General features: G+C 51.7%; 6 protein-coding genes across 6 annotated transcripts; 4 read left to right on the forward strand and 2 right to left on the reverse strand.

Moving 5' to 3' along the window:
• Nucleotides 1-3,396: 3,396 nt before the first annotated feature.
• COL26b_006706 (uncharacterized protein) lies at nt 3,397-5,175 on the forward strand (the record flags this gene model as incomplete). Its single annotated transcript, XM_053179518.1, has 5 exons — nt 3,397-3,571; nt 3,626-3,678; nt 3,731-3,782; nt 3,834-4,094; nt 4,214-5,175. 5 exons carry the CDS (start codon nt 3,397-3,399, stop codon nt 5,173-5,175), a joined length of 1,503 nt encoding a protein of 500 aa, XP_053036463.1.
• Nucleotides 5,176-7,356: 2,181 nt separating this feature from the next.
• On the forward strand, nt 7,357-9,056 carry COL26b_006707 (uncharacterized protein; the record flags this gene model as incomplete). The annotated part of the gene is made up of 7 exons (XM_053179519.1): nt 7,357-7,661; nt 7,720-7,771; nt 7,820-7,942; nt 8,000-8,261; nt 8,329-8,380; nt 8,467-8,507; nt 8,749-9,056. 7 exons carry the CDS (start codon nt 7,357-7,359, stop codon nt 9,054-9,056), a joined length of 1,143 nt encoding a protein of 380 aa, XP_053036464.1.
• Nucleotides 9,057-10,639: 1,583 nt separating this feature from the next.
• COL26b_006708 (uncharacterized protein) lies at nt 10,640-11,932 on the forward strand (the record flags this gene model as incomplete). The annotated part of the gene is made up of 1 exon (XM_053179520.1): nt 10,640-11,932. One exon carries the CDS (start codon nt 10,640-10,642, stop codon nt 11,930-11,932), a length of 1,293 nt encoding a protein of 430 aa, XP_053036465.1.
• Nucleotides 11,933-12,591: 659 nt separating this feature from the next.
• On the reverse strand, nt 12,592-13,519 carry COL26b_006709 (uncharacterized protein; the record flags this gene model as incomplete). Its single annotated transcript, XM_053179521.1, has 2 exons — nt 12,592-13,212; nt 13,271-13,519. The coding sequence occupies 2 exons, from the start codon at nt 13,517-13,519 to the stop codon at nt 12,592-12,594; spliced, it is 870 nt and encodes a 289-aa protein (XP_053036466.1).
• Nucleotides 13,520-14,120: 601 nt separating this feature from the next.
• On the reverse strand, nt 14,121-14,951 carry COL26b_006710 (uncharacterized protein; the record flags this gene model as incomplete). The annotated part of the gene is made up of 2 exons (XM_053179522.1): nt 14,121-14,607; nt 14,662-14,951. 2 exons carry the CDS (start codon nt 14,949-14,951, stop codon nt 14,121-14,123), a joined length of 777 nt encoding a protein of 258 aa, XP_053036467.1.
• Nucleotides 14,952-16,089: 1,138 nt separating this feature from the next.
• Nucleotides 16,090-18,779, forward strand: COL26b_006711 (uncharacterized protein; the record flags this gene model as incomplete). The annotated part of the gene is made up of 4 exons (XM_053179523.1): nt 16,090-16,568; nt 16,641-17,159; nt 17,902-18,139; nt 18,192-18,779. The coding sequence occupies 4 exons, from the start codon at nt 16,090-16,092 to the stop codon at nt 18,777-18,779; spliced, it is 1,824 nt and encodes a 607-aa protein (XP_053036468.1).
• Between the last annotated feature and the right edge of the window lie 4,148 nt (nt 18,780-22,927).

A 22,927-nucleotide genomic window follows, 5' to 3' on the forward strand; every position in this document is an offset into this window, starting at 1 on the left:
ACAAGGGTAGGCACCTAACAGCGGTGAAGCAGGCCGGGTTAGGCGGCGTACTGCGGCAGAATAGTGGGTCCAACGGAGCCGGATCTCGGTAACTGCTCCGGCGAAGCCGGAGATATCAATCCGGGCTCTAGCCCGTGACAGCTGCATGGTTTTAAGCTGATTACCTCTTGAGGGACTTGTATCACGGCCAACAACTGCTGAAGCAGCAGAAGTGCACACGTGTCGCAGATCACGTCCGCATTCACTCAAATCCAAGTCCACAACTTCCGAAGAAGCGGAACTTCGGAAACCGTACTCGTCGCGGAGGAAAACACCGCGTGTAACTTCGACGGTGGCTTGAATGCGAACCTTCGAACGAAGTCAGGGTAATCGACGCCGCGAATCGTGATCTAGATTGGCGGTTTTAACAACCAGGATGTACTCGGTGGGATCGCCTGAGGTATCATGGAACCTTGAAGGAATGGTAACAGCATTTGGGGACATGGAGAGCCCAACAGCCTCGTCTCGACCGCTTTTCCGTTCCCAGTTGGTGGCGATGCCGTACCTGAGGTAGATAATTTGCTGCTCCTTCGACCAGAATCGAGGGGTAGCCCTGGTTGAAACAATGTGTGGTCGGCGTGAGGATCTTAAAAGATCTCGACTTTTGGGTTTGTAGAGCTTGAATGGTCCACCCTTTTGCTTGTTGCGAGAATAAGCTTCCAAGAGGAGCGCTATCCATACCTCGATTGGATGGCTGATTTCGGTCTCGGGCACGGGAAGCAAAAGCCGAATAGTAAAGCCAGTTTGGTCCGTCTTCTTGACGCACGATATTTGCTCTTTGATCTGTTGCACTAGGGATTTGGCAGGAGCTGAGAGCTGGATATCGTAGCGTCCCAGCCGGCAGCGTAGGAAAACCTGCTTGACTTCGACTTCGATATTCTTGGCGCTGAGTGTTGCCTCGGTATTTTGGTCACACTCTTGATACATAGGTGTGATTTGGCCAGTGCTCAGGTAACTGTGACGGATACTAGCTACTTCGGTGTCTGGGATGTCGATGCTGAGCAAAACGGTGTTCACCCGTTTCCCGCCACAGCCGCCTTTTGTCATGCAAAGGTCGAGGTGCAAGACTGAATGATCGAAATTTGGGACCGAGAGAGAGAAACGCCAGGAAAAGCTTTCGCGGGCATCCCCAGCGGCGACGTTGCTGCTAAGAGTATCGGCACCAGGAAAGCCGAGAAAGTCGGGTTTATCCGTCTCGAGCAAGATGATCGCCGGGAACGCATCGGAATGGGGATTTCGGGATGAACGCTTGCGATCCTTCTTCGTCAATTTGTACTGCTTCAAGTCAGAAAAAAGAACACCTCTATTGGACGGAGCGATAGTAATGACGTACTGACGGCGAGGACGCCTGAGATGGAAATGGCTCCATATTATGGGCATTCCTTTCGAAGAGGAATGGCAGTCCAGATCTGAGGCGACTATCGTGTAATCGGCAGGAAGCTCATCAATGCGGATGGCAAGATTTGGGTAGAACCAGTCTCGTAGAATATTTCCGTCGGGTAGTTGTATGCCTGCAAATAAGACACGAAGCCTGCGGGCAGAATTTTGTTTTTTGATAGTGAAAGCAAACGGTGAAAGTTGGTAATTCACTTTTCAAGTGGGGCGGAGGGTGAGAACTTACTTACCTTAGATTGGAAGGAAGGAACGATCTTGAGGTGCCCTCCTAGGCCGGCGCCTGCCCAATCTGTCCTCATCTGCGACATGAAGTGCCGCCTTCACAGGGATTCTAATCTTTGGGAAGCTTCTTATTCGGTGTTTAATTCTCTTCTTCTGTGCCGATGATGAAATTTTGTCATTGAAGCACACATAGTGAATTAATCAATGAGCACAAACGTCATTAGCCAACATTTCAAACTTGTAACTCGATCATCGCTGGGCCGACATTATTGAATAGCGGATATTCGATCTGTTCCACGGATTCTCTCATTCCTCTAAGGAATAGGCTGATTCATCGCGGCGAGCATCTAAGGAAAGACAAAACAAGAGGAAAGAAAGAGAATGTTGCAGATCCTGGTTACAAGATTTCGAGATACTAAGACCAGCTTGCTAATGTTTTCATAGCCTAGAAGCTCAATGAGCCAAGTAACACTCCCGCTGATGCTTTGTGGAGAACATCGGTTCCCTTGCCAATTGCATCTCTCTGACTCCATGAGTCTGATATTTCTTTCGTTCACTTTTGACATCTGGCTCTCGTCCGAGAAGTACCCTCTTCCTTCTCTCCGCCAGAAAATTTGTCCTTAAATTTCGGACGGCTTAAGCTAATATTCAATACAATATAGGCAGTGATTGCCCCATGGAACATCAACAATTGCTCAGGAATTTGACATAGTATACGTAATCATTCCCAGGAAACTTCTTAGACCTAGTCTTTTGATCAAAGGACAAATGATTACCTGTAGCGGTCACCTTTTGAATGACAATAAAATTCGCTCAAAAATGATTTGAATCCCCGTCAAGGCAAAGTCTGTTTGCTTCAACACTTTCCGAGATCAAAGTAAGAACTGCAGAGCTCTCTTGAGCCGTACGAAGTCTGGGCACCCAAGATAACGATGACTTGTGTGTCCGGGCGTTTCAGTCTTGATAACCCAAGCCGGATGAAGTCGAGATAACATACCGGTCTCTACGGAAAAGTCTAGGCGTTCGTAGACTTGCAGTAGTTCGCATTCAATCTTGCATGCATACCGCAACAACCGTTAACGCCGGTTGGATGACAGCTCTTGGCATCCCACACGAACCGGGCCGGTCAAGACACGGGGCACAGACCAGCCGGGATGCCGCCCCGGGCCCACTTTGAGTCGCTGGTTGTCGATATCCGGGCAGAATTGCACGAATCGTGACTCGCCGCGCGAAGGAAAAAAAGCACGGAAACAGCAGTATGTCTGCCCGGCACGCCGATAAACCCACCGCTGATCACGACCGTATCTCTGGAATGTGGAAACGCGGGGTTGATGAGCTGTGGGACTCGAGATACGGACGTTGTTTGAACGTTCGCCGGTCGCCCAGCCAAGGCATCTGTTGGTCCCCCCGAGGTTGAAGATAACGCGGCTTGTCTTGGGTTATCCCGGCACCTGTGCGCCGCTGGTTTTCTGAGTTTGGAGGAGTCGCATTCGCGAAGATAACAGAGCGGGGTTGCAGATACGCCAACTACGACGGCTTGCGGGCAAGATGTTCAGAGGTGCACGGTGGCAGAAGAAATGCCGAGACGATCGCCCATAATTAGGATCGATAAGAGAATATAACATAAGGATGCTCCCGTTCCTTCTTTTCTTGGATTGTATTGCTTAGCCGGCTCTGTGACTGGTCGAGTTGTGCATCTTCCCCGAACTGTTTTCCGGCCACAGCCATCCGTTGCCCGCCATGGCCGACATTAAGACAGCGAAGGATGCTAACGATAACGCCGATATGGCGGAGGCGTACACGGCCAAGGTCAACCTTTCCGAGCACGAATTGGAATTGGAGCAGGCATTGCAGAACTATGTTCCAGATTCTGAGGCTGAGAAGGCCTTGGTTAGGAAGTTGGACATGTACATGGGTAAGGCGTGATTAGCTGGAGCCCAGGCCGCACCTTAACTCTAACGAATGATAGGCCCTACGCTATGGTTCATGTACATTCTAGCGTACATTGACAGGCAGAATATCGTACGTTCGTCCTGTCAACCTCTACAAGGATGTTTCTGACAAGTACCTTTAGGGAAATGCCAAAGTTGCCGGCATGGGAACCGATCTCAATCTCAGTGACGACCGTAAGTGTCTAGAGACTTTCATACCCACGCCTGACTCCTAACGCCACGCAGAGTATGCCATGCTGCTATCCATCTTCTTCATTGGCTACCTAGTTTGCGAGGTGCCCTCAAACATGATTCTCACAAGATCCCGACCGTCGTGGTACCTTCCCGGCATCATGATTATCTGGGGCGCCATCTGCGCCGTCATGTCTGTGGTCAAGAACTACCAAGGAATGCTGGCTCTACGGTTCTTCCTTGGTTGCATCGAGGCTGGGTTCTTTCCCGGCGTTTTATATGTCATGACTTGCTGGTACAAGAAGGCTGAAATTGGTAAGTACTCTTACCGGTGTCGTCGGGAAGAGCAATCTGCCGCGGCGGAAACGCTCCAAACAAGACCCACCAAACCCAGCCCACGTCATCTTTGGTACTAACGTGAAATTGCAATCTAGGAAAGCGGTTCTCGATCTTTTACACCGCCTCCGTTTGCTCGGGCGCCATGAGCGGCCTCCTGGCTGGTGCAATCACTGGAAATATGGAAGGTGTCCGGGGTATGCGTGGATGGAGATGGCTTTACCTGATCGAAGGCGTCTGCACCATCGGATTCGCTATCGGCCTCAAGTTCATCTTGCTCGACTTCCCCGAGACCACGAAGCGGTTCTCATTGGAGGAACGTCAACTTGCCGTGGTCCGAATGATCCACGACCGTAATACCACCGCGGCCAGACATGGGCAAAAGCTCACTCACTGGCAGTCGCTCAAGGCGGCTCTGGCGGACCCCCGGACGTACATCTTTATGGTTCTGTTCACCATGGACCTGGGTTCTTGCACCATCTCCTACTTCATTCCCACAATTGTCAAGCAGATGGGATACACCTCGGTCATGGCCCAGTACATGACGATTCCTATCTGGATGGTCGGCGCAGTGTTCTTGGTCGTCCTCTCATACACTGCGGATAAGACCAGGGACCGCCGTTGGCACATTACAGGATGCATGGGTCTAAGCTTCATCTGCACCATTGTCTGCGTGACAGTCTCCAACCCCAAGGTGGTCTACGCCATGCTGTGCTTCTACATTGCAGGCCTGTACACGTCTCTGCCGCTGATGCTTAACTGGACCTCGGAAACCATCGCCCTCCCTGCGGAAAAGCGCGCAGTTGTCGTGGCCCTGGTCAACTCCGTCGGCAATCTCTCGGCGGTCTATGGAAGCCGACTGTGGCCTTCCTCGGACGGGCCCCGCTTCGTCAAGGGGTTCGCGACCACCGGTGCCTTCACCGGCTTCGGAACCATTTTGGCCGCGCTCATCCCGATCATTTTCTCGTATCTCCCCAAGGAGGGCCGCACCAAGGCAGAGCGCGAGATTCTGGACCGCGAGAGAGAGTTTGTCGAGAATCGAGTCCCCGGCGAAGTCTAAAAGAATTAAAATCGTATGAGCCCAGGAATTGCGAGATGGTCCGGACTGTGGGGGACATTGCTTTTTCTTCCCACAAAAAGGGCGGTAGGGCGGAGGAAGAAGGGGTTCTGGCCAAATAGGCAATATAAATATATGAACTGCAACTTTGAGTGCAATTGACGCAGTCCTGACAAAGCCGTATTTTATGGGACTGTCTTTCCGTCAGCGGAATGTTACATGCTGATCGCAAAAGCCAAGCAGCAGCTGGCCGGCCTTGATTTCTGGAGCTGACACTCGCTTCTATCCGTCCATCTGACCGCTGGTGACTGTTGCGGTCGGCACTCTGAGCCGAGATCTCATTCCTTGAAGAAAGGGGAACAGCCCGGGAATACTGGGTTTTGGGGACGTTAATGGGATTTTATGGGATTTTATGGGTTTGCGTTCCCACAACAGGTGCCCACGGGTTCCGTCTCACCGGCTCGCGCGATCCTTTGAAGAATTGAAGAATTTTGGACGTCGCCACCACGGCATCCACAATTTCAGGGATACATCATTTTCTTGTGGCTTGATAATTCTCCTTGGACTGCTCGAGATGTGGCTCCCAACCGGGCTCGCTCAGTGGGCTGGGCTTTGAGGCTCAATCTATTCCTTGGCATGCATATCCTGGCTTGGGAACCTCGGGCAATTCGTCCCGGCATGGCACACCCCTGAAAGCTTGAAAAGGGCGTCGTATGCGAAATGCAATCACGCCGCTTCCCTCACCAGACTACAGACCGCTTTAACCCCATCCAGCAAGTCAGCCTTTCCGTGCCACTCTGACTCGAAACAGGCCAGGGGAGACTCGCGCGGATAAGCATGAAAAAAAGTCTGCAATCTCTTTTACTTTTCTTTCATCATCCCCTATCCGCAGCCCATGCCCTTGGCAGTCCTTTCGTTTAAACATGGCTCACGCCTGCTGAGCACACGTGCGACGCGTAAAGCAACGCCCAAAGTCAAGGGAGAGCTTGAGCTTGGGCCAGGGGTGATGAACTGGAGCCCTTGACATGTGTGTGATGCGCCAACCGCGGGTTTATGCTTAACAGATCATATCCATCTTCGAGAAGACATAATGACAACGGAGAGCGACCGAGCCTAGAAGCTTCTTAGCTTATTCCCACATCCCCGTTCGCTTGGGTTTTCCATGCCCACCACTCACCGTCGAAGGCGCCCCCATGCCAGGTGCCGAATTGCGCGGAAGGATGCGAGAAGACACCACCCAACAAATGCGCCGTGGCGGGAAATTCGAACCGTTTCATCGGTACGACTTTTGGGAATGCCAAGAACCAGCTACGATGACCTCGGATGCAGCAGAGGAACATTTCGCCTGCGTTACCCCATGTTGAGTGGCGGAAATACCTACGAGGAGAGACATTGCAGACGGGGCAATTGTGTCTCTTCTGCATGCGCTACGTGCGAACTGCCGCTGATGGTACCGCGTGACAACGCACCCAGGCACCTGGGCTCCTCGGCTCCATCGATGGCAGTCTCTAGCCCCGGCTTTGGCCCCTACACGTGCCCTACCGGCGGAGACGTGCAATCCGCTCCTTTTACATCTCATTGATGGAAGTCGCTGGCGGTGCGTTTGCGAGGCTTGTTGTTGATGCTCGATTCGGTTGGTGCCGCCGGTGCTATCACCAAACAACCCCGGCGCCAACGTACGTGGTAGATGAAGGGGTTTCGGAGCGCAGTAAAACCCCACGAATCAGTGGAGAGGCTCCACCACTCTATCCCTCGAACAAGTCGGCTCCGGCACCCACGCCATGGGATTTTCGGAAAGTAGTGTGGGTGGTTCTTGCTTTGCGCCCTCGGCCGATTACAGATTTTGAGGCCTTGGAGGGCTAGAGCCTAGACAGCTTGTCAGTAAGATGAGGTTGTCTGTCGTCTTCGTCCCTGTTGGCGGGGGTTTGTGCAGGGCAGCTCAGGGGGCGGAGAGGAACGGCGGAAGGAAAGACGAGACGAGACTAAGATGGAGCTGAGAAACAGAGGGAGGGACGATGAACCAACAGAATGTATATATCGTCGACATCAGCCGGCTGTTCTTGACTTGGGAAGATCCTTTCTTCAGCAGCTTTCGCTCTTCAACATTCTCTCTTTATTCGACTACCGACTCCACATTCATTCTTTTGTACCTACTACTTCTGTTCGTTCCGAAAGCTTAGCACAATGAGATCTGCATCTATCCTCTCCGCGGCACTGGCTGCCTTTGCTCCCCTGGCCTCGGCCGCGGACGCCGTTTCTGGCGCCGCTGAAGGCTTTGCCAAGGGCGTCACTGGCGGTGGCAGCGCCACTCCCGTCTACCCTTCCACCACTGCCGAGCTTGCCTCCTACCTCAAGGACTCTTCCGCTCGCGTCATTGTCCTGACCAAGACCTTTGACTTCACCGGTACCGAGGGAACTACCACCGAGACCGGCTGTGCACCCTACGGCACTGCTGCTGCCTGCCAGGTTGCTATCAACAAGGACAACTGGTTCGTAAACAGTCTGAAACATTGTTTCTTGCATTGTCACTGATATCGAGGTTGTCAGGTGCACCAACTACCAGCCCAACGCCCCCAAGGTCTCTGTCAGCTACGACAAGGTAGGAAATCGAACAGGAATTGTTTCTAAGCTTCTCTAACACAGCCAGGCCCCGTTCAACCCCCTCATTGTCGGCAGCAACAAGTCTCTGATCGGCCAAGGATCTAAGGGTGTCATTAAGGGCAAGGGTCTTCGCATCACCAACTCAGCGAAGAACGTCATTATCCAGAACGTATGTTGAGTCTGTGACTAGGACTCAGTTCTCGGAACTCTCAGCTAATGAAACTAGATCCACATCACGAACCTGAACCCCAAGTACGTCTGGGGAGGTGATGCTATCTCTCTGGACGGCACCGACCTTGTCTGGATCGACCACGTCAAGACCTCCCTGATCGGTCGTCAGCACATCGTTCTCGGCAACGGTGCTTCTAACCGTGTCACCATCTCCAACAACGAGATTGACGGCTCCACCTCCTGGTCTGCCACCTGCGACAACCACCACTACTGGGGTGTCTACCTGACCGGCAGCAACGACATGGTCACCTTCAGCAGTAAGACACTCCTCACCACAATACCCACCAGCCTAAATTATACAAGTACTAACGTCATTTCCCGCAGAGAACTACATCCACCACACCTCCGGCCGCTCCCCCAAGATCGCTGGCAACTCGTACGTCCAACTTTGATATCCCGATTTGACACAGCGTCATCATCGTGCCCTAAGATGTCTAAACTAACGTTTTTTGCCCGAAACAGCCTCGTCCACATCTCTGGCAATTATTTCTACGCCAACTCCGGTATGTATTAGTCTATATCTCAAGCTTTTGAAGCATTTCATGATGTTGTGGTCGTTCTACAACGTCTGCGCTTGATTTCTGTACCTCCGGGCCCCGTGCCGGACCCGTCTCGGCGAAGTGGGTCAATTGGTGCACGGACCACCTAGTCCAGCCGAGTGCCACCGGACGGGCAGCGACAGTGCCCCTTCCCATGTGGATTCATTCAGGAGACAAACTACAGATGGCTAATATTCTTTTACAGGTCACGCCATGGAGGCCGATGCTGGTGCCAAGGTTGTCCTCGAGGGCAACGTCTTCCAGAACGTCGTTGCTGCCATGCAGTCTGGTCTGGCCGGCAAGGTCTTCTCCAGCCCCGATGCCAACACCAACGCTCAGTGCTCCAGCTACCTGGGCCACACCTGCCAGCTCAACGCCTACGGCAGCTCTGGCTCGCTCTCTGGCTCCGACACCAGCATTCTCTCCAGCTTCTCTGGCAAGAACGTTGCCGCCACTGTCACCGCCAACGACGCCAAGAACGTCCCCAACACCGCTGGCTTTGGAAAGATCTAAGCTTTGGGTGATGGGATTGTCTCTGGCCGGGATGAGGCTCTGGAGGAGTCGCCTGGTTTCAGTTGAAGTAGTTGAGAGGAAGAAAGGGGGTTGAGTCAAGGCACACGAGTGACCGACGACAGATTCATGTACATATCTTACTTTTTACCGTCGAGGACGTAAATACTATGCTTGATGCATCAATTTCTTCATCTGTCGTCTAATTTTCTTAATCTTTTGAAACCATCTTGAAACAGCATCGGTATAATTGGAGTAGAGACCACAACATCCTGCTGTGCATAGCTAGATTCTCTGTGTCAATGATTTCAATCGAAGACGACAACAGCAGAGACCATAATAGGATAATATTGCGTAAACAATATAATCGATGATAGAGACTAAGACAATAAGAAACATGATAGCGAGGAAGACGACAGGCACGATGACAGGTACGACGACAGAACCTTAAGATAGTCAGACCCATTCAATCACGCCGGGATCAACTGCTCATGACGTATACAAATCCCTTCATGGACAAAAGCACAATGAAACTTGATCTTTTGACTCATATTTTCAGAAATTGGCGTGAAGTGCATGTGCAGCAGGTGTCAGGGTACTTGAGTGACGCAGCCGCTAAATGTAAGGGTCTCAGACTTGTAACCCTTTTTGATAGTTCGACAATACGTCGACGAGATCAGAATGAGTCAAGATCCATGCCAACTGTTAGGCGATGGAAAACTAAGCGCAGCCTGCTGTAGACGTATCTAAGCACTGGCTGTAGGGTTGGAGAAACGCCAGGCTAATTGAGGAAGGCTCAGGCCAGACAGTCGGAGAGAGGGAAAAAAAACAACACTTATTGTTCAATTGGCTCATGTGAGTAACATACGAATACTGCTTTGAAGCACGATATTGCATCTGAAATCAGCGAATGACCTTTGTGATTATCTAGCCTGCACACTTTAAGGCGAGAGGTTTGGGTCTTAGAAACACGCATTCACAGACAAATGAATAGAAATCTACTTTTGACCACTCTTAGAAAAAAAGTAAAATTGCACACATTACCCTTTCGTGGAACAGTCACGCAACGCATGAGGGTACATGAGTTACCTAACTTATTCAGAAGAAAGGTCTTGAGGCTGGCAACTTTCAAAAGTTTTTCAAGGCAAATGTCTAGATAAATGGGTATATGAGGAAAGTAACCTCTCGGTCTGCTCCTTCCGTATCTGAAATTACCAAAATGCTTCAGCTGTAAGGAGGGCCATTCGACTCCAATCAGGAAAGACCGCGTCCACTGAGGAACTTCTACTTGCAGTTTCTTTTTTTTAAAAACAGAAAAAAAATACTCGCTCTTCTTTTCAGACCTCTCAAATACAACCCTGCGATCCTTCAGTCACCAAGCCAGATCATAAGCAGATAAGGCCAACAGAAATCTCAACCTTTCCGTTCTACGAAGATACCATTCACGAGTAAGTCTTTTACCGGCATACTTTATTGCACTGATCGACGCTGACCACAGTGAAAACTTAGCCGCAATGAAGAGCAAGCTCTCCTCTTCCCCAGCCCCAGAGTGACTGGGGAGCAAAGATCAAGAAACCATCTCCGAAATGATATCAGAGATCCGACGTGGTGTCCACACAGTCTGGGGAGGGATCGGCGCAAGCGAGGAGCGAAAGCTGAGAAACGTTCTACAGAAACCGGTTGATGATGTTGGTACGCTGGAGAAAATGTTATCGAGCACGACGAAGCGGCGCAGAGAGGGCTATGATTCAGTCATCGATACGAAGCGCCACAAGACGCATCGCTCCTCAGAAGAACCCTCCCATCACAACAAGAACTCCGTTTCTCCACCTCACATCGCAGCAGATGCCTATTGCAAGACCGAGAAGACAGAGGATGACGTCGACTTGATCAGCACCACGTCCTTCAACCCCGTCGTTGACCTCACCTCGAATACTACATCAGACGAAGAGAGCCATCAGGCTTCCATGACCTCCGGGGTCGATGCTTTTTTGGCTTCCGCTGCGACAGTAAATGAGCAGTGTGTTCATGAAAACGACACATACGCTACCCGGAGACGGCTCATCAAGAAAGAAGATGACGATAGCAGTGAAGAGGAAGCCTGTGATGCTATGGTCAAGCCACAAGGGGCTCACCAAGATGAAAGCCCCAACGCCATCGAAGTTTGGTTTCGAGACAAGGTTCACCGCGGGCACGAAATTTTGGGCCTGCTAGCACTGCTTGACTTTCACGAGTCTGATCCTGCCAACTGCAAGGCTGGCAGTGAAAGTTGCCGGAATGTCCGAAGAAAAGTCGAAGCAGCTGAGCATTTGATGGGGTATGATTGGGAGAAGACTGTTGACCCACTGGCTCGCGTCGTTTCTTGGCACCTGAAAGATACAGGCGAGGACTTGGAGGATGTCTTGGAAAAGTTCCAAGACCACGCAAAGAAGATTGAACCTCAGCCCGACTGGGACGACCTATTACTTGACAACGCGGAGTGTATCGACCGTTTCAGACCCTCGCAGAAACACCACATCTACGGCACCGGCGTTGAACGCCTGCCTACCTCCACGTCAGAGCTTTTCCTGCCAGACCGCCAAACGACACTCTGCAGCTCTAGCAGCCGTTCTCGTCTCTCCCCTCGGATCGTGGCCGGGACACCCAACAAAACCGAGCAAAGCCAATACATCTCCCACCTCAGTAACGCATCGACCGTGTCCCGGGGCCACCAAACCATCTACACGCCAGGCAGTAGCTGTCAGAAAGAGGCGATGGGTACTTCACGCATTGTCTCCAAAAAGGTGCACTGGCCTACTGGCAAGGAGACTGTTGCCGACACTGGGAAGAACTTTACCAGGGACAGACGCGAAGCGAGACGACAGCGACGAGGAGCCTGATCAAGAGTCTAGGAGCGATGGCGACGAGTACAGCGACGAAGACCATAGCGGAGAGAACGGGCCTCTTCCACTTGGGCCGGAGTGGACAGGACAAGGATGGGTTGACAAAGCTCAACACAGTCACAGGTCATTGGAAGCGAGACAAGCGACAGGAAACCAGAGTATTGACCACCAATGCATTTACGGATTCATAGCTTGCTTGAAGAATCGACCTGACCTTCAAACCTTTTGTAGCTTGAATCCACCACTCTGAAAATACCGCGCCGATGCAAAAACACCTGCTGATGCAAATATGGCCAACCCGCAAAACAGTTGCAAGCCGAGATAGTCACCCCCGCGAGCATCCACAATCGCACTAGCTATAGGACTGCCTGTAAGAGCACCAAAAGACTGAAACGCAAACGCTGTGCCCGTACGAGCTCCAATCTCCCTGATATCCGAGATTTGAGCTATGAGAGTAGGTCCGATAGATGTAAGCCCCGATGAACAGAAGCCGAATGCTGCTGTAAAGATAAGAATTCCGGCGTCAGTTTTGATTGGGATCCAGAGTGCTAGACAAGCAATTCCTGTGAGAGTCGCGATCGTGATCATGATATTGTAGCGGCCAACTCTATCTGCCAACAAGCCTGGGACGATGCGCCCGACGATTCTATTTCCACTCAGTTAGTAATCAGAGTTATCCAGTGACCGAGATTGGCGACGTACCCAACGGCGTGCATGATAGGCAGCAGGTAAATGACCAATTCCTCGTCCATGCCCTGAGCTCTAGCTTGTAGAATCACAAAGTTGTACGGAACAAACAGACCGAGAAAGACCAAGAAGAGCCCGAAGACTGTCGACATCATGGTTGGTTCTCGAATACCCCGGAAGTACTCCTTCATGTCTACTGGCTTTTGTTCTGGCTTAAGGCGAGATCTGACTGTGCAGTTGGCGATGATGAGGAGGAAGAGGAACATGAAACCAACGCAGCGTATCGCCCAGCCGAAACCGACCCTATCAATCAACTTGGGAATCATGATGGGCAAGATGATGCCACCGCAGGAGGATCCAGACATCATGATGCCAAAGGCCATCCCGCGTCGACGATGGAACCAGGTGACGAGGCAAGACATGGCGGCGCTGGTCACTGCGCTCGCGCCGATGGGACAGACGATGCCCTGAGCGAGGAAGAAATGATAGTATTTGGTGCCCAAAGACTCCATCATCATGCCAAACACATATGTGATGGTACCGCCGAAGAGAATCCATCGCGGCCCGTACTTGTCGAAGACAAATCCCCACTAGTCTTCACGTCAGCTGAAAATTCAATTGGTATTGTGAATCAAAGTAGCGACGTACAATGATGGGCAAGAAGTTCATGGTCCATTGCATGAAACTGGTGATCCATGATGCAGTGGATGAAGAATACTCTCGAAGCGCATCGTTGACGTAGTATGTCTGGAAAACGCCGATGCTGTTGCCCAGACCGTAGGTACATAAGAGAACGCACCAGCTGCCAAACAGCACCGTGAGAGCTTCTCGTCCACCTTCAGGAAACCCGTCGGCAGCCGCATCGGTCTCAGGAATCGTGGTCACGCCTTGTTCCATGGTTCTCGGGTCAAGATGGCGCTCATGTTCCCCACCGGTATTCGGACCCGATGCGGGCGGCATTCGGGGCTCATCAACTGACTCACCGGCCCCATTTCCCGGACCTGGAATCGTCGCTTTCTCCATCATACACAACACGGATATCCGGAAAAATCACCGGACAATTCAGAAACCGGCCGGGAGATGTTACCTCTAAAATTGAATTTGGCAAAGGAGCCTTAAATACCCCAGGTTAGTCTCGAGCAGACGGCGCTTGGAGTGGAGCCCCACGGGGAAGCTCCTCCAACGTTATTTCCATTACCTAAATGTGGACTGCAGGGTGAACGAATTTCCACCATACATACGGGGCACTTTCGCTTCGCTCACCATGCCAACCCCGAATGACGCGAGCTTAAGACCAGAAAAGTTCGGGCCGAGCCCATGGACGCGTCCGGAGGTGTTGTCCGAGGCGGCGACTCGCGCATCGGGCGAAGTAACGGGCCGGAGCCCCGAACCGAAACAGGTGGTCTTTGTCAGAATTTGATTATTCTGATTCTCGATTCTTGATTCTTGAGGGGACGATTGAAACTTCAATCCTGTCCAACTCGCCTTTGACAACGATCTATCTCAGCGCCTTTTGAACGCCCTTGATCACAACCGCCAATCGCTCGATGCCTTCAACAATTTCCTCCTCCTCATGCCACGCCCAGCAAAGTCTTGCGCCGCTGTAGTATGATTGCCTACCCCTTTGCTCACTGTAAGGGTCATCAGGCACGCCGAATATCTGGCCTGGCCCAATCTTCAAGTTGAAGTCTTCAAAAGAAACCCGCGAAATTTCCGACGCACAGTCGGCGCCGCCATCGCCAAAGGTTATGTAGAGGAAGAAGCCACCAGCGACACTGCTCTCTTGCGCGGCCTCCTCCGCAGCAATTCTCACGCCCAGCGGATAGAGAACACGTTTGATTGTGTTGACCATGGCATAGTAGCGCTTCTGGTAGGTAGGAATCAGTACTTCGTTGATGTGCCGAGTCAGGGCTCCCTCTGCGAGCATGTTTTCCACGAAGAGAGAGGAAAAGTGAGCTTGCCCGCCACCTGAAGCCGTAGCGCCGCTGCAAGCAAGTCAGCCTTCTTGTCAAGCGTGAGAGCATGGGCGAAGCGCTTACACAGTACGAATGTTGGTGCAGAAAACGGGAGTTGCTTCAATCCAGCCAAGCCTCATGCCAGGCGCGACGATTTTGGAGAAGGAGCCATTACTGGCCGCATTCCCAAACGTTGATGTGCCCTCTAGCTCTCTGTCCACATCTACCAAGCGTGGGCTAGGCTTTGGAAGAGCTTCAGCCGAGACACCCTCCTTCGCCGGCCACCGGAGCACGTCGTAGACATCGTCAGATATCAGTAGAGCATCATGCTTTCTCGCCAACTGCACAAGTCTCTTCCTGTTTTCCAAAGTCATGGTTTTCCCACTAGGGTTCGAAAAAGTTGGGATAAGATAGACCACATGTCGATACACCTTGGGATATCCCAACTTCGCCGACTTGCTCGGTCCTGAAGTCTTGTCCGGCCAGGTCTCATCGACGTGTTGTAGCTCGCTTGCGAGAAAGTCGAGATCCACGCCGTCTGGCCCTTCTGGTGCGCCTCGGATGCGACCTGCGAGACCTGCATCTCTGAAGATGGGGCATGCGAGGAAATATGTAGGCTCGACCATCCAGACCGCGCGGGTGTAGACTGGGTCTGTGAACTTTTGAAGAATTGTCGCTAAGCCATTTGATGCACCATTTGTCTCGCCGATTCGAACGCCTGAAATAGAGCCGGCAGCCGGCTGGTAAAAGTCATTCAGCCATTTTCCGATCAGATCTCGCAAAGACGGCCTCCCAAGTCCAGCTCCATATCTAAGAAGCTCTTTCGCAACATCTTCTTGACGGAACAAGGAGGAAGAAGCAGCCTCAAGGTCTTTCACCGGGTGCAAGCGGGGAGTCGGCCATCCTCCTTGGAGATTAATGAACGAGTGCGGCTCAGAGTTGGTGATTCTCATGTTAGGCAGGTGGAGAGGTGTTGATTCTAAGTTGATGGTGCTCCTCCCAGGCCCAATCCATGTTCATAAAGGGGAGCTGGCGTTTTATCGCGGGGCTGGGATTCGTCGGTGAGAATGACGAACAGCGGGTCCTGATATGCGAAATACCGACTTTAAAAGACGATAGCGCATCCCAAGATTGGCAGGTCGCATGAAGCCGACCTGGGTCGGGGGCTCCCCGACGCTGCATTCTTTCGAGCCCGCGGTCACGAGGATATCTGACAGCGTGTTTAATTGAGAGATACTAAACTTACGGAGTTCATTCTTCCGACATATGATGGAATTGCCACAACGGGCCCGATGCTTTCATCCGCGGAAATGTGGACCCAAGAAGGCCGGTGACGGCCGCAACCGGAGTCAACTTCCGGTCGAAGAACGCCGATCTCGGACTTTGTCCTTGACGCGACCCCACAGCTATGACCGGACCATATCGCGGTCTTTCCGGAACGACAGTGGCATCTCAACTTTCCTGTCTCGTCGCATGTTTGGTCTAGCTACCTCAACACCGAGAAACTGCATCATGGCCACGACGTCTTCGGACAATAGGCACTTTGTGGTGCTTGGAGCCGGCGTAATCGGCCTCTCAACAGCGATTACCCTCCGAAGTAAATATCCATCAGCGCGCATCACCATTCTAGCAGAATACTTCCCCGGCGACTACCATATCGACTATTGTTCCCCGTGGGCCGGCGCAAACTGGTGTTCCTCAGCAAGCGACAATGGGCTCCTCGAGTCATTCGACCGCGTTACCTTTGAGAGGTTCAAGGAAATTGCCAAGCACACCCCCGAAGCAGGAATCAAGACTTCACCTCTTAGAATGATTTTTGACCAGAAGATTGAGGATGCCGAGATACTCAGCGAAGGAACTGGCAAATTGTGGTATGACGATTTGGTCGGTGGCGCAGTCTCGCTGAACGAGAATGAGCTGCCTAAGGGGGCTGTGTTTGGACTAGACTTGCCCTCCACCTTTGTGATCAATTCCCAGATTTACCTTCAGTGGTTGGTGTTACCCATCTCGAACTCAGATTGACTTCTGTGATTAACTCGGCCCAGGCTTTTGGAACAATGTAGGCAAGGAGGCGTGTCTCTGCTCCGGCGTCAGATTACCCACATCAAAGAGGCTCGCATTTCTGCCGACGTCGTCGCTGTCTTCAACTGCACTGGCTTAGGATCATATCATCTTGGCGGAGTTGAAGACAAAGCTATGTACCCAACTCGAGGGCAAACGGTCCTGGTCGAACAGCCCATTCAGCCACTGGAGCGGATGTACTTTCGATCGCCTCGCCGTGTCGACAACGACACTACGTATGTCTTCCAGCGTCCTCTTGCTGGAGGCATCGTTCTTGGTGGTTGCCGCGAGGACGGTAACTGGGACAAGAACGTGGATCCCGAGTTGGCGAAAAGGATTATGGAAAGATGCTGTGCTTTGGCTCCTGAGCTCGGCAGGCCTGAGGATCTAAAGGTAATAAAGCATGGTGTGGGCTTAAGACCAAATCGCAAGGGCGGCCCTAGAATTGAGGCCGAGAAGGGCGGGGATGGTCTGGTAATACATAATTACGGTGCCTCTGGTGCAGGATATCAGGCATCATGGTGAGTTGATCCCCAACAGCAAGAAACTGTGAACATGGCTGACATCAAGACAGGGGCATGGCAGCACATGCAGTGGAGTTAGCACAAGAGCAGCTGGAAGCCGCGTCACAATTGGTATCGAAGTTGTGAAGCAACCTTTCTTCCCTTCTTGGATGCCTTCGTAAATATCCCCAGCGGAAGGAAGGAAGTGCGGGGTACACTGCGAGGGGAGCCAGCGATTGAGCATCGTTATTCTTCTCATCCATTGTGACTAGCTTTCATTTTTCTGATCGTGGAGGACGGAAATAGACCTGGACAAAATAGCATATTCTGTCAGCAGACGATATACCAAACCACAAAAACCGGGCTTTGGAAATCCCGTTTGAGACTAGATCCTTGCGCAGATGGCGACACTGTGTGGGTGAGATAAAAAGCGCCACGACAGCGAGCATTGTAGCTCCAGCCGGATGTGCGCCTAGCACAGCCTCGATGAGACTAAGTATTTCCCGCAAATGCCATGACGAACATGACTGAGTCATCCAGATAAATCAGTGCCAAGTCAGCCTTCTTCGTTGCTTATCTTCCATACAACTTGTCCTTTCCATGTCTCAGCATCCGCCCTTCAAGTTTGAATTTCATAGGGCATCTTCCCCGCACCCCGTGCAGCGACAAAAATGAACGCACCTGCGAACCCCATCTCTCGGTACAAATTCACGATTCTGCCGGAATATTTTATAGACTACTATCAAACAGCCGATGACAGTCCCGGAGGCAAAGCGACGACGCAAGCCGGCCTAGGTCTGCTTGACAAACCCTTTGGAGACACGGCACAACGTCAAGAAAGCGGGGATCCTAAGCCGTGGGACCGTTTCGCGGCACACATCAACCGACTCAACGATGAAAGTCCCGATGGGGTTAATTACAAAGTGCTCTACCTAACCAGACACGGCCTCGGGTACCACAATGTCCAGGCGGCCAAGGTTGGGACGGCAGAGTGGGATGTGAGCAGCCTCTTCTGGTGACGGCGGCAAGGGCCTTTCTAACACGTAATAGAGATATTGGTCACGACTCGACGGCGATGGGGTCGTCACGTGGCTCGATGCAGAGCTTGTCGATACAGGCATCACTCAGGCCAGAGATCTGGGTGCTTTCTGGAAGGCTGCTACGGCTGCTGAAGGAGTTCCCTTTCCAGAGTCATTCTACACGAGTCCCCTTCGGCGTTGCCTCGAGACCAGCAAGCTTGTCTTTGGCGATCTAGTCGAGGGCAGAGGCCAGGAGTTCAGACCTGTTATCAAAGAAGGACTGAGAGAGCGCATGACTGATCATACTTGTGACAAGAGGAGTTCGAAGACATGGATCGAAGGGGCCTATCCCAAGTACATCATCGAACCTGGCTTCACCGAGGAAGACCAGCTCTGGAAGGCGGACCAGTTTGAGACCACGGAGAGTCATGTCGCAAGAAAGCAGCAAGTTCTGGATGAGATCTTCTCCACCGATCCCAGCCAATTTGTGTCATTGACCGTTCACTCTTATGCCATAGCTGCCATCTTGCGGGTTGGGGGACAGGAAGAGTTCCGGGTTCGAGAGGGCTCCAGCATCGCAGTGCTTGTCAGAGGAGAAAGACTTACGACTTCAACATAAAGTATCCTATTTTGGTCGAAGATCACAGACAACCAGGTAAACTTCAAACTTCGTCTTGACTCTGCTGCCGGAGAAAATGTATGATAAATTGGAGCATCGCCTCAATTCTTTCACTTACTCTCTCAATCATGCACTATTCAGAGATGACTCCTCACCCTTTTAATGAAAGTGATAATTCTTCTACTACTCACAGCAGCTGTTGGTACAAAAGTACCTTCACGTCTGGGGTGGATCAGGTCATGGCTGTGAGTCGCGGGAGGCCGCCTATGTTGTTGCCTAAACCCCACAATCAGGATTCTTACCTTTGATTACCGACAATCTGTTGATTTGCAATATAATCGACTTCAAATTTACAAAAGCATATGACCTTCTTGAAGGTTACAAACATTTGAGCTGGAAAGAATGGAGAACCAAACCCACGACATTGCCACCAGGCCGTACCAGTACGAATCTCTGAACCACGATCAGTTGGAGTTTCGACTACTTCACCTCCTACCCGCGAACGATTCCACCGAGCCGCTTGCATGCCGACTAGAGATTGTAGGTGGTCGCACTCGTCCACATTTTGAGACGCTGTCGTACACTTGGGGAGGGGAAGCACCATGCGAACCTGTGCTAGTCAACGAGGCGTACCTTTTGAATATCACGCCAAACCTAGCAAGCTTCCTTCGACAGCGCCGAGACCCAATTGCAGAGATTACAATCTGGGTTGATGCAGTGTGCATCAATCAGAATGACGTCGCCGAAAAGAACCAACAGGTGTCTGTCATGAGTGTCCTCTACATCGCTTCTCGCGCTGTCACTATATGGCTTGGACCAGCAGCCGACGATAGTGACGTCGCGATGGAGAAGCTAGCGGTACTCTCAAGGACAACTGTCTACAGCAGAATGCCTTCTGTTCCGCCGGAGACTGCGGCTGCGATCGAGGTTCTTCTCAAAAGGCCTTGGTGGACCAGGGTCTGGATCGTTCAAGAAGTCTGCTGGGGCGCTCTCGGGGAGGGGCTGATGACAGCTACAGTTCGCTGCGGTAGCAAATCTATCAGCTGGCATGACCTTGTCCTCGCATGCGGGCGGATCAAAGTCCATAAAACCAGCCTTCACCAGTCGATTCCTCATGTTGAACGCGTTCTGCATCTCGAGTCGGTCCGCTGGGGTGGCGAGAAGATCTATACGAAAGGTAACACCACGGGATTCGACCAGAACGACTTCTTGCAACTAGTTTCCAAGTATCGGCATTTTGACGCAACTGATCCGAGGGACAAGATCTACGCTCTGCAGGGAATGTTGAGGAACAGACCCGGGCTGGACACGACGCAGCTGCGTGTGGATTATGGCATCGATGCGGAGGAATTGTACCACAGATTTGCCATTATCACAGCGGTCAGAGCCCCTGGGCTAGGTATACTGCAACACTGTTCCGGGTCACTGGATGACGACTTCAGTGGCAGACCATCTTGGGTTCCTGACTGGTCTCTCAAGCGTCGAGAAACACCTCTGCCCAACCGGGAATCCGAGGTCAAGGAAGCAATCCCTTGGTGGGCTGTACCGCAGCAGAACGGCAACACCATTGGCTACCCCACCACGCACAGCAAAGCGAGAGACATGGCACAAGAGGCTCTAGAGGACACAAGAGGTGTAGCGGTCGCCCTATCTCAAGCAGACATATTGAGCGAACTACCACCAGATCCACCAGATGCCAAAAATACCATACAAGACCTCATTCGGCGAGGGGAAGTTGTGCTGACGTGCTTGCCAAGTGAGCCTCGCGTCGATGCCGAAGCTGAAACAAGCATGTCTGAGATCTTCGATCGAATCATGACATCCAACGAGAGAATAACCCAGCGAGCATTCCTCCGGGATTGGCTTGACGAGACAGAAGAGAAACTACCGCCATACTCTGCAGGAATAAGTCAAGCCACCAGCAGTACGCCAACATTTTCGCATGATCTCAGAAGCATGACTGTCGATGGAATTCTTTGGGACACCATCGAGTCAACACACGAACCATTCCCTGAGGATTTAGACTCAAACTGGGAGGCTTCCACTCACTTCATGATCGCTGTCGCTCAGTGTAAGAGTATGGCAACGATTCAAAACCATGACTTGAATCCATACGGAAGTGAGGATGCCAGAGAGAGCGCATTCTGGGACGCTTTGTTCGCTGGACAAGCCGTTGATTTATCCACAAGCCCTGACGAATGGCTTCCTCACCTGCCGCCAGCATGGAACAGTGCGAACCCACCGTTGACATCAACTAAGCCAGGTCAAGTGGAATTGGCTGAGATATCTGAAATCTTCAATAAAAAGTCTCGGCGCACGAGAGGTGCTGGCGAGGATAAAGACTGGCTGGCTGTAGGATTTGAAACGTCTTTTGACCCACAGAATTGGACAGAAGCAGAACGGCTTCAAAAAATGGAGCGATTCCAGGAGCTGGGGAGCTTGTGGCAATCGCAGCCATACGATCTCTATCACCGCCCCTTCAAGCTTCCAGCAGTCGTGCCGGATGCTTACTGGACTTGTCGCGTCCGAGACGATAAACGAGCGCGAGCGCTGAGCGCCGCATCGCGCTGCAAAAAATGGATTAACGGCATCATCAGTCCCGATGAACAGAGCGCCAAACGCAGGAGGAAACAAGCTCTTAAAACCTTTGCCAAGACACCATCAATCATTCCTCAGGAAACAGTAGACGTTCCTGTGGAGAAGTATGCTCTAGGACGTCGATTCTTTGTCACGACGCGCGGATATCTGGGCATTGGTCCTGCAAACGCTCATCCGGGTGATCATGTTGCTATTTTGATCAGTTCACAAGTGCCGTTTATCCTCCGTGGATGCAAGGACAATGGCTACAGAATTGTGGGTGAGACATATGTGTCCGGTATCATGAATGGAGAGGCTGTAGAATTGCTTGTCAAAGAAGAGCAGGCGCTGGGTCGCATCAATTTAGTCTGATAGTCACATTTCACAGTCAACTTCCTTAACAATTCAAGCTTTGCTTCCAAAACATCAGTAACACCGTCGGTTTGGTTGAGACAGCAGCCGTATTTATCGCTGTCATGCGCGGGGCGCAATCCTCCCGGGTGCAAGAGAGAGTCCGAGGATCCGAATGTAAATAAGTGACGGATCGAGGAACCAAGACTCGGACTCTATAACCAGAATTCGGGGCATCTCGTCTTCCTGAAGATCGTCTTTGTCATATGCTTCTACGCTGGCTTTGAAAGTTTCGACATCATCTTGCGGGCCTTCTTTCAGGGTGAGGAGGGGGGAAAAGGACCAAACAACCAAGGGGGAAAATAAAGGAAGAAAAACTCGAAACAGCAGCATGGTACTTGTTGTGAATAGGGTGTTTTAAGCAGGCAGCAGTAGCGTTGTGCCATAAGACAAATTGGTGCGATCATCTGCACTGATCCGGCTTCATGATGCACCAGCCCGGTCCCGAACTCGGCCCCGGAGTAGAAATTGGCGAATATCCCACCAGATTTTGCTCTGGCGACCTCTAGGTGAACCTCAACATAGACTTCTTGTCGGTGTGAAACTCCGACAAGAATGAGGACATACAGCAAACGCCATCGTGCCGACCCACGCCGCTCCCCTTGATTCGTACAGCGTTTACAGTGACTGTAAGGTTTGCCTTCGGCTAGTATGTGCCTAGTGTGACTTCAATGTTGATAGCATGCGGGCCTGGACAAGTACAATCAACAAATTTCCGGTTGCTCCACCGCAAGCACTGACCAATGCACCTCCTTTTAATAGTAAACATACCACACTGAATCGCACAACGCGTCGTCTTCAAGGACGTGCAGACTAATCGTCCCATTGTGTTCTGTGAGCCTGGCTGTGCCTCATCAAGATGGCTTCCATCAGTCTGGCAGGGACCTTTTTCGTTAGCCACGGCTATGATTCATGGTTGCTTCTTCTCTTGGTCGCTATTCTCCTCGCCGGCGGATCCCAGCTTCGAGGTAATTCTCAAGATCCGAGGGAGCCGCCGGCGTTGAAGCCGAAGATACCAGTTGTCGGCCACATTATTGGTCTACTAGGACTGAGACAGTATTACTATCGCCAACTCGAGTACGTTGAAAGCCATATCCTGGGGTTTAAATCACGGCCATCAGAAACACAACAGCTGACGCGGAGAGTGTGTGATCGCTGCA

The sequence above is a fragment of the Colletotrichum chrysophilum genome (assembly GCF_026319265.1).
Source record: "Colletotrichum chrysophilum strain AFK26 chromosome Unknown scaffold_51, whole genome shotgun sequence".
Lineage (NCBI taxonomy): Eukaryota > Fungi > Ascomycota > Sordariomycetes > Glomerellales > Glomerellaceae > Colletotrichum > Colletotrichum chrysophilum.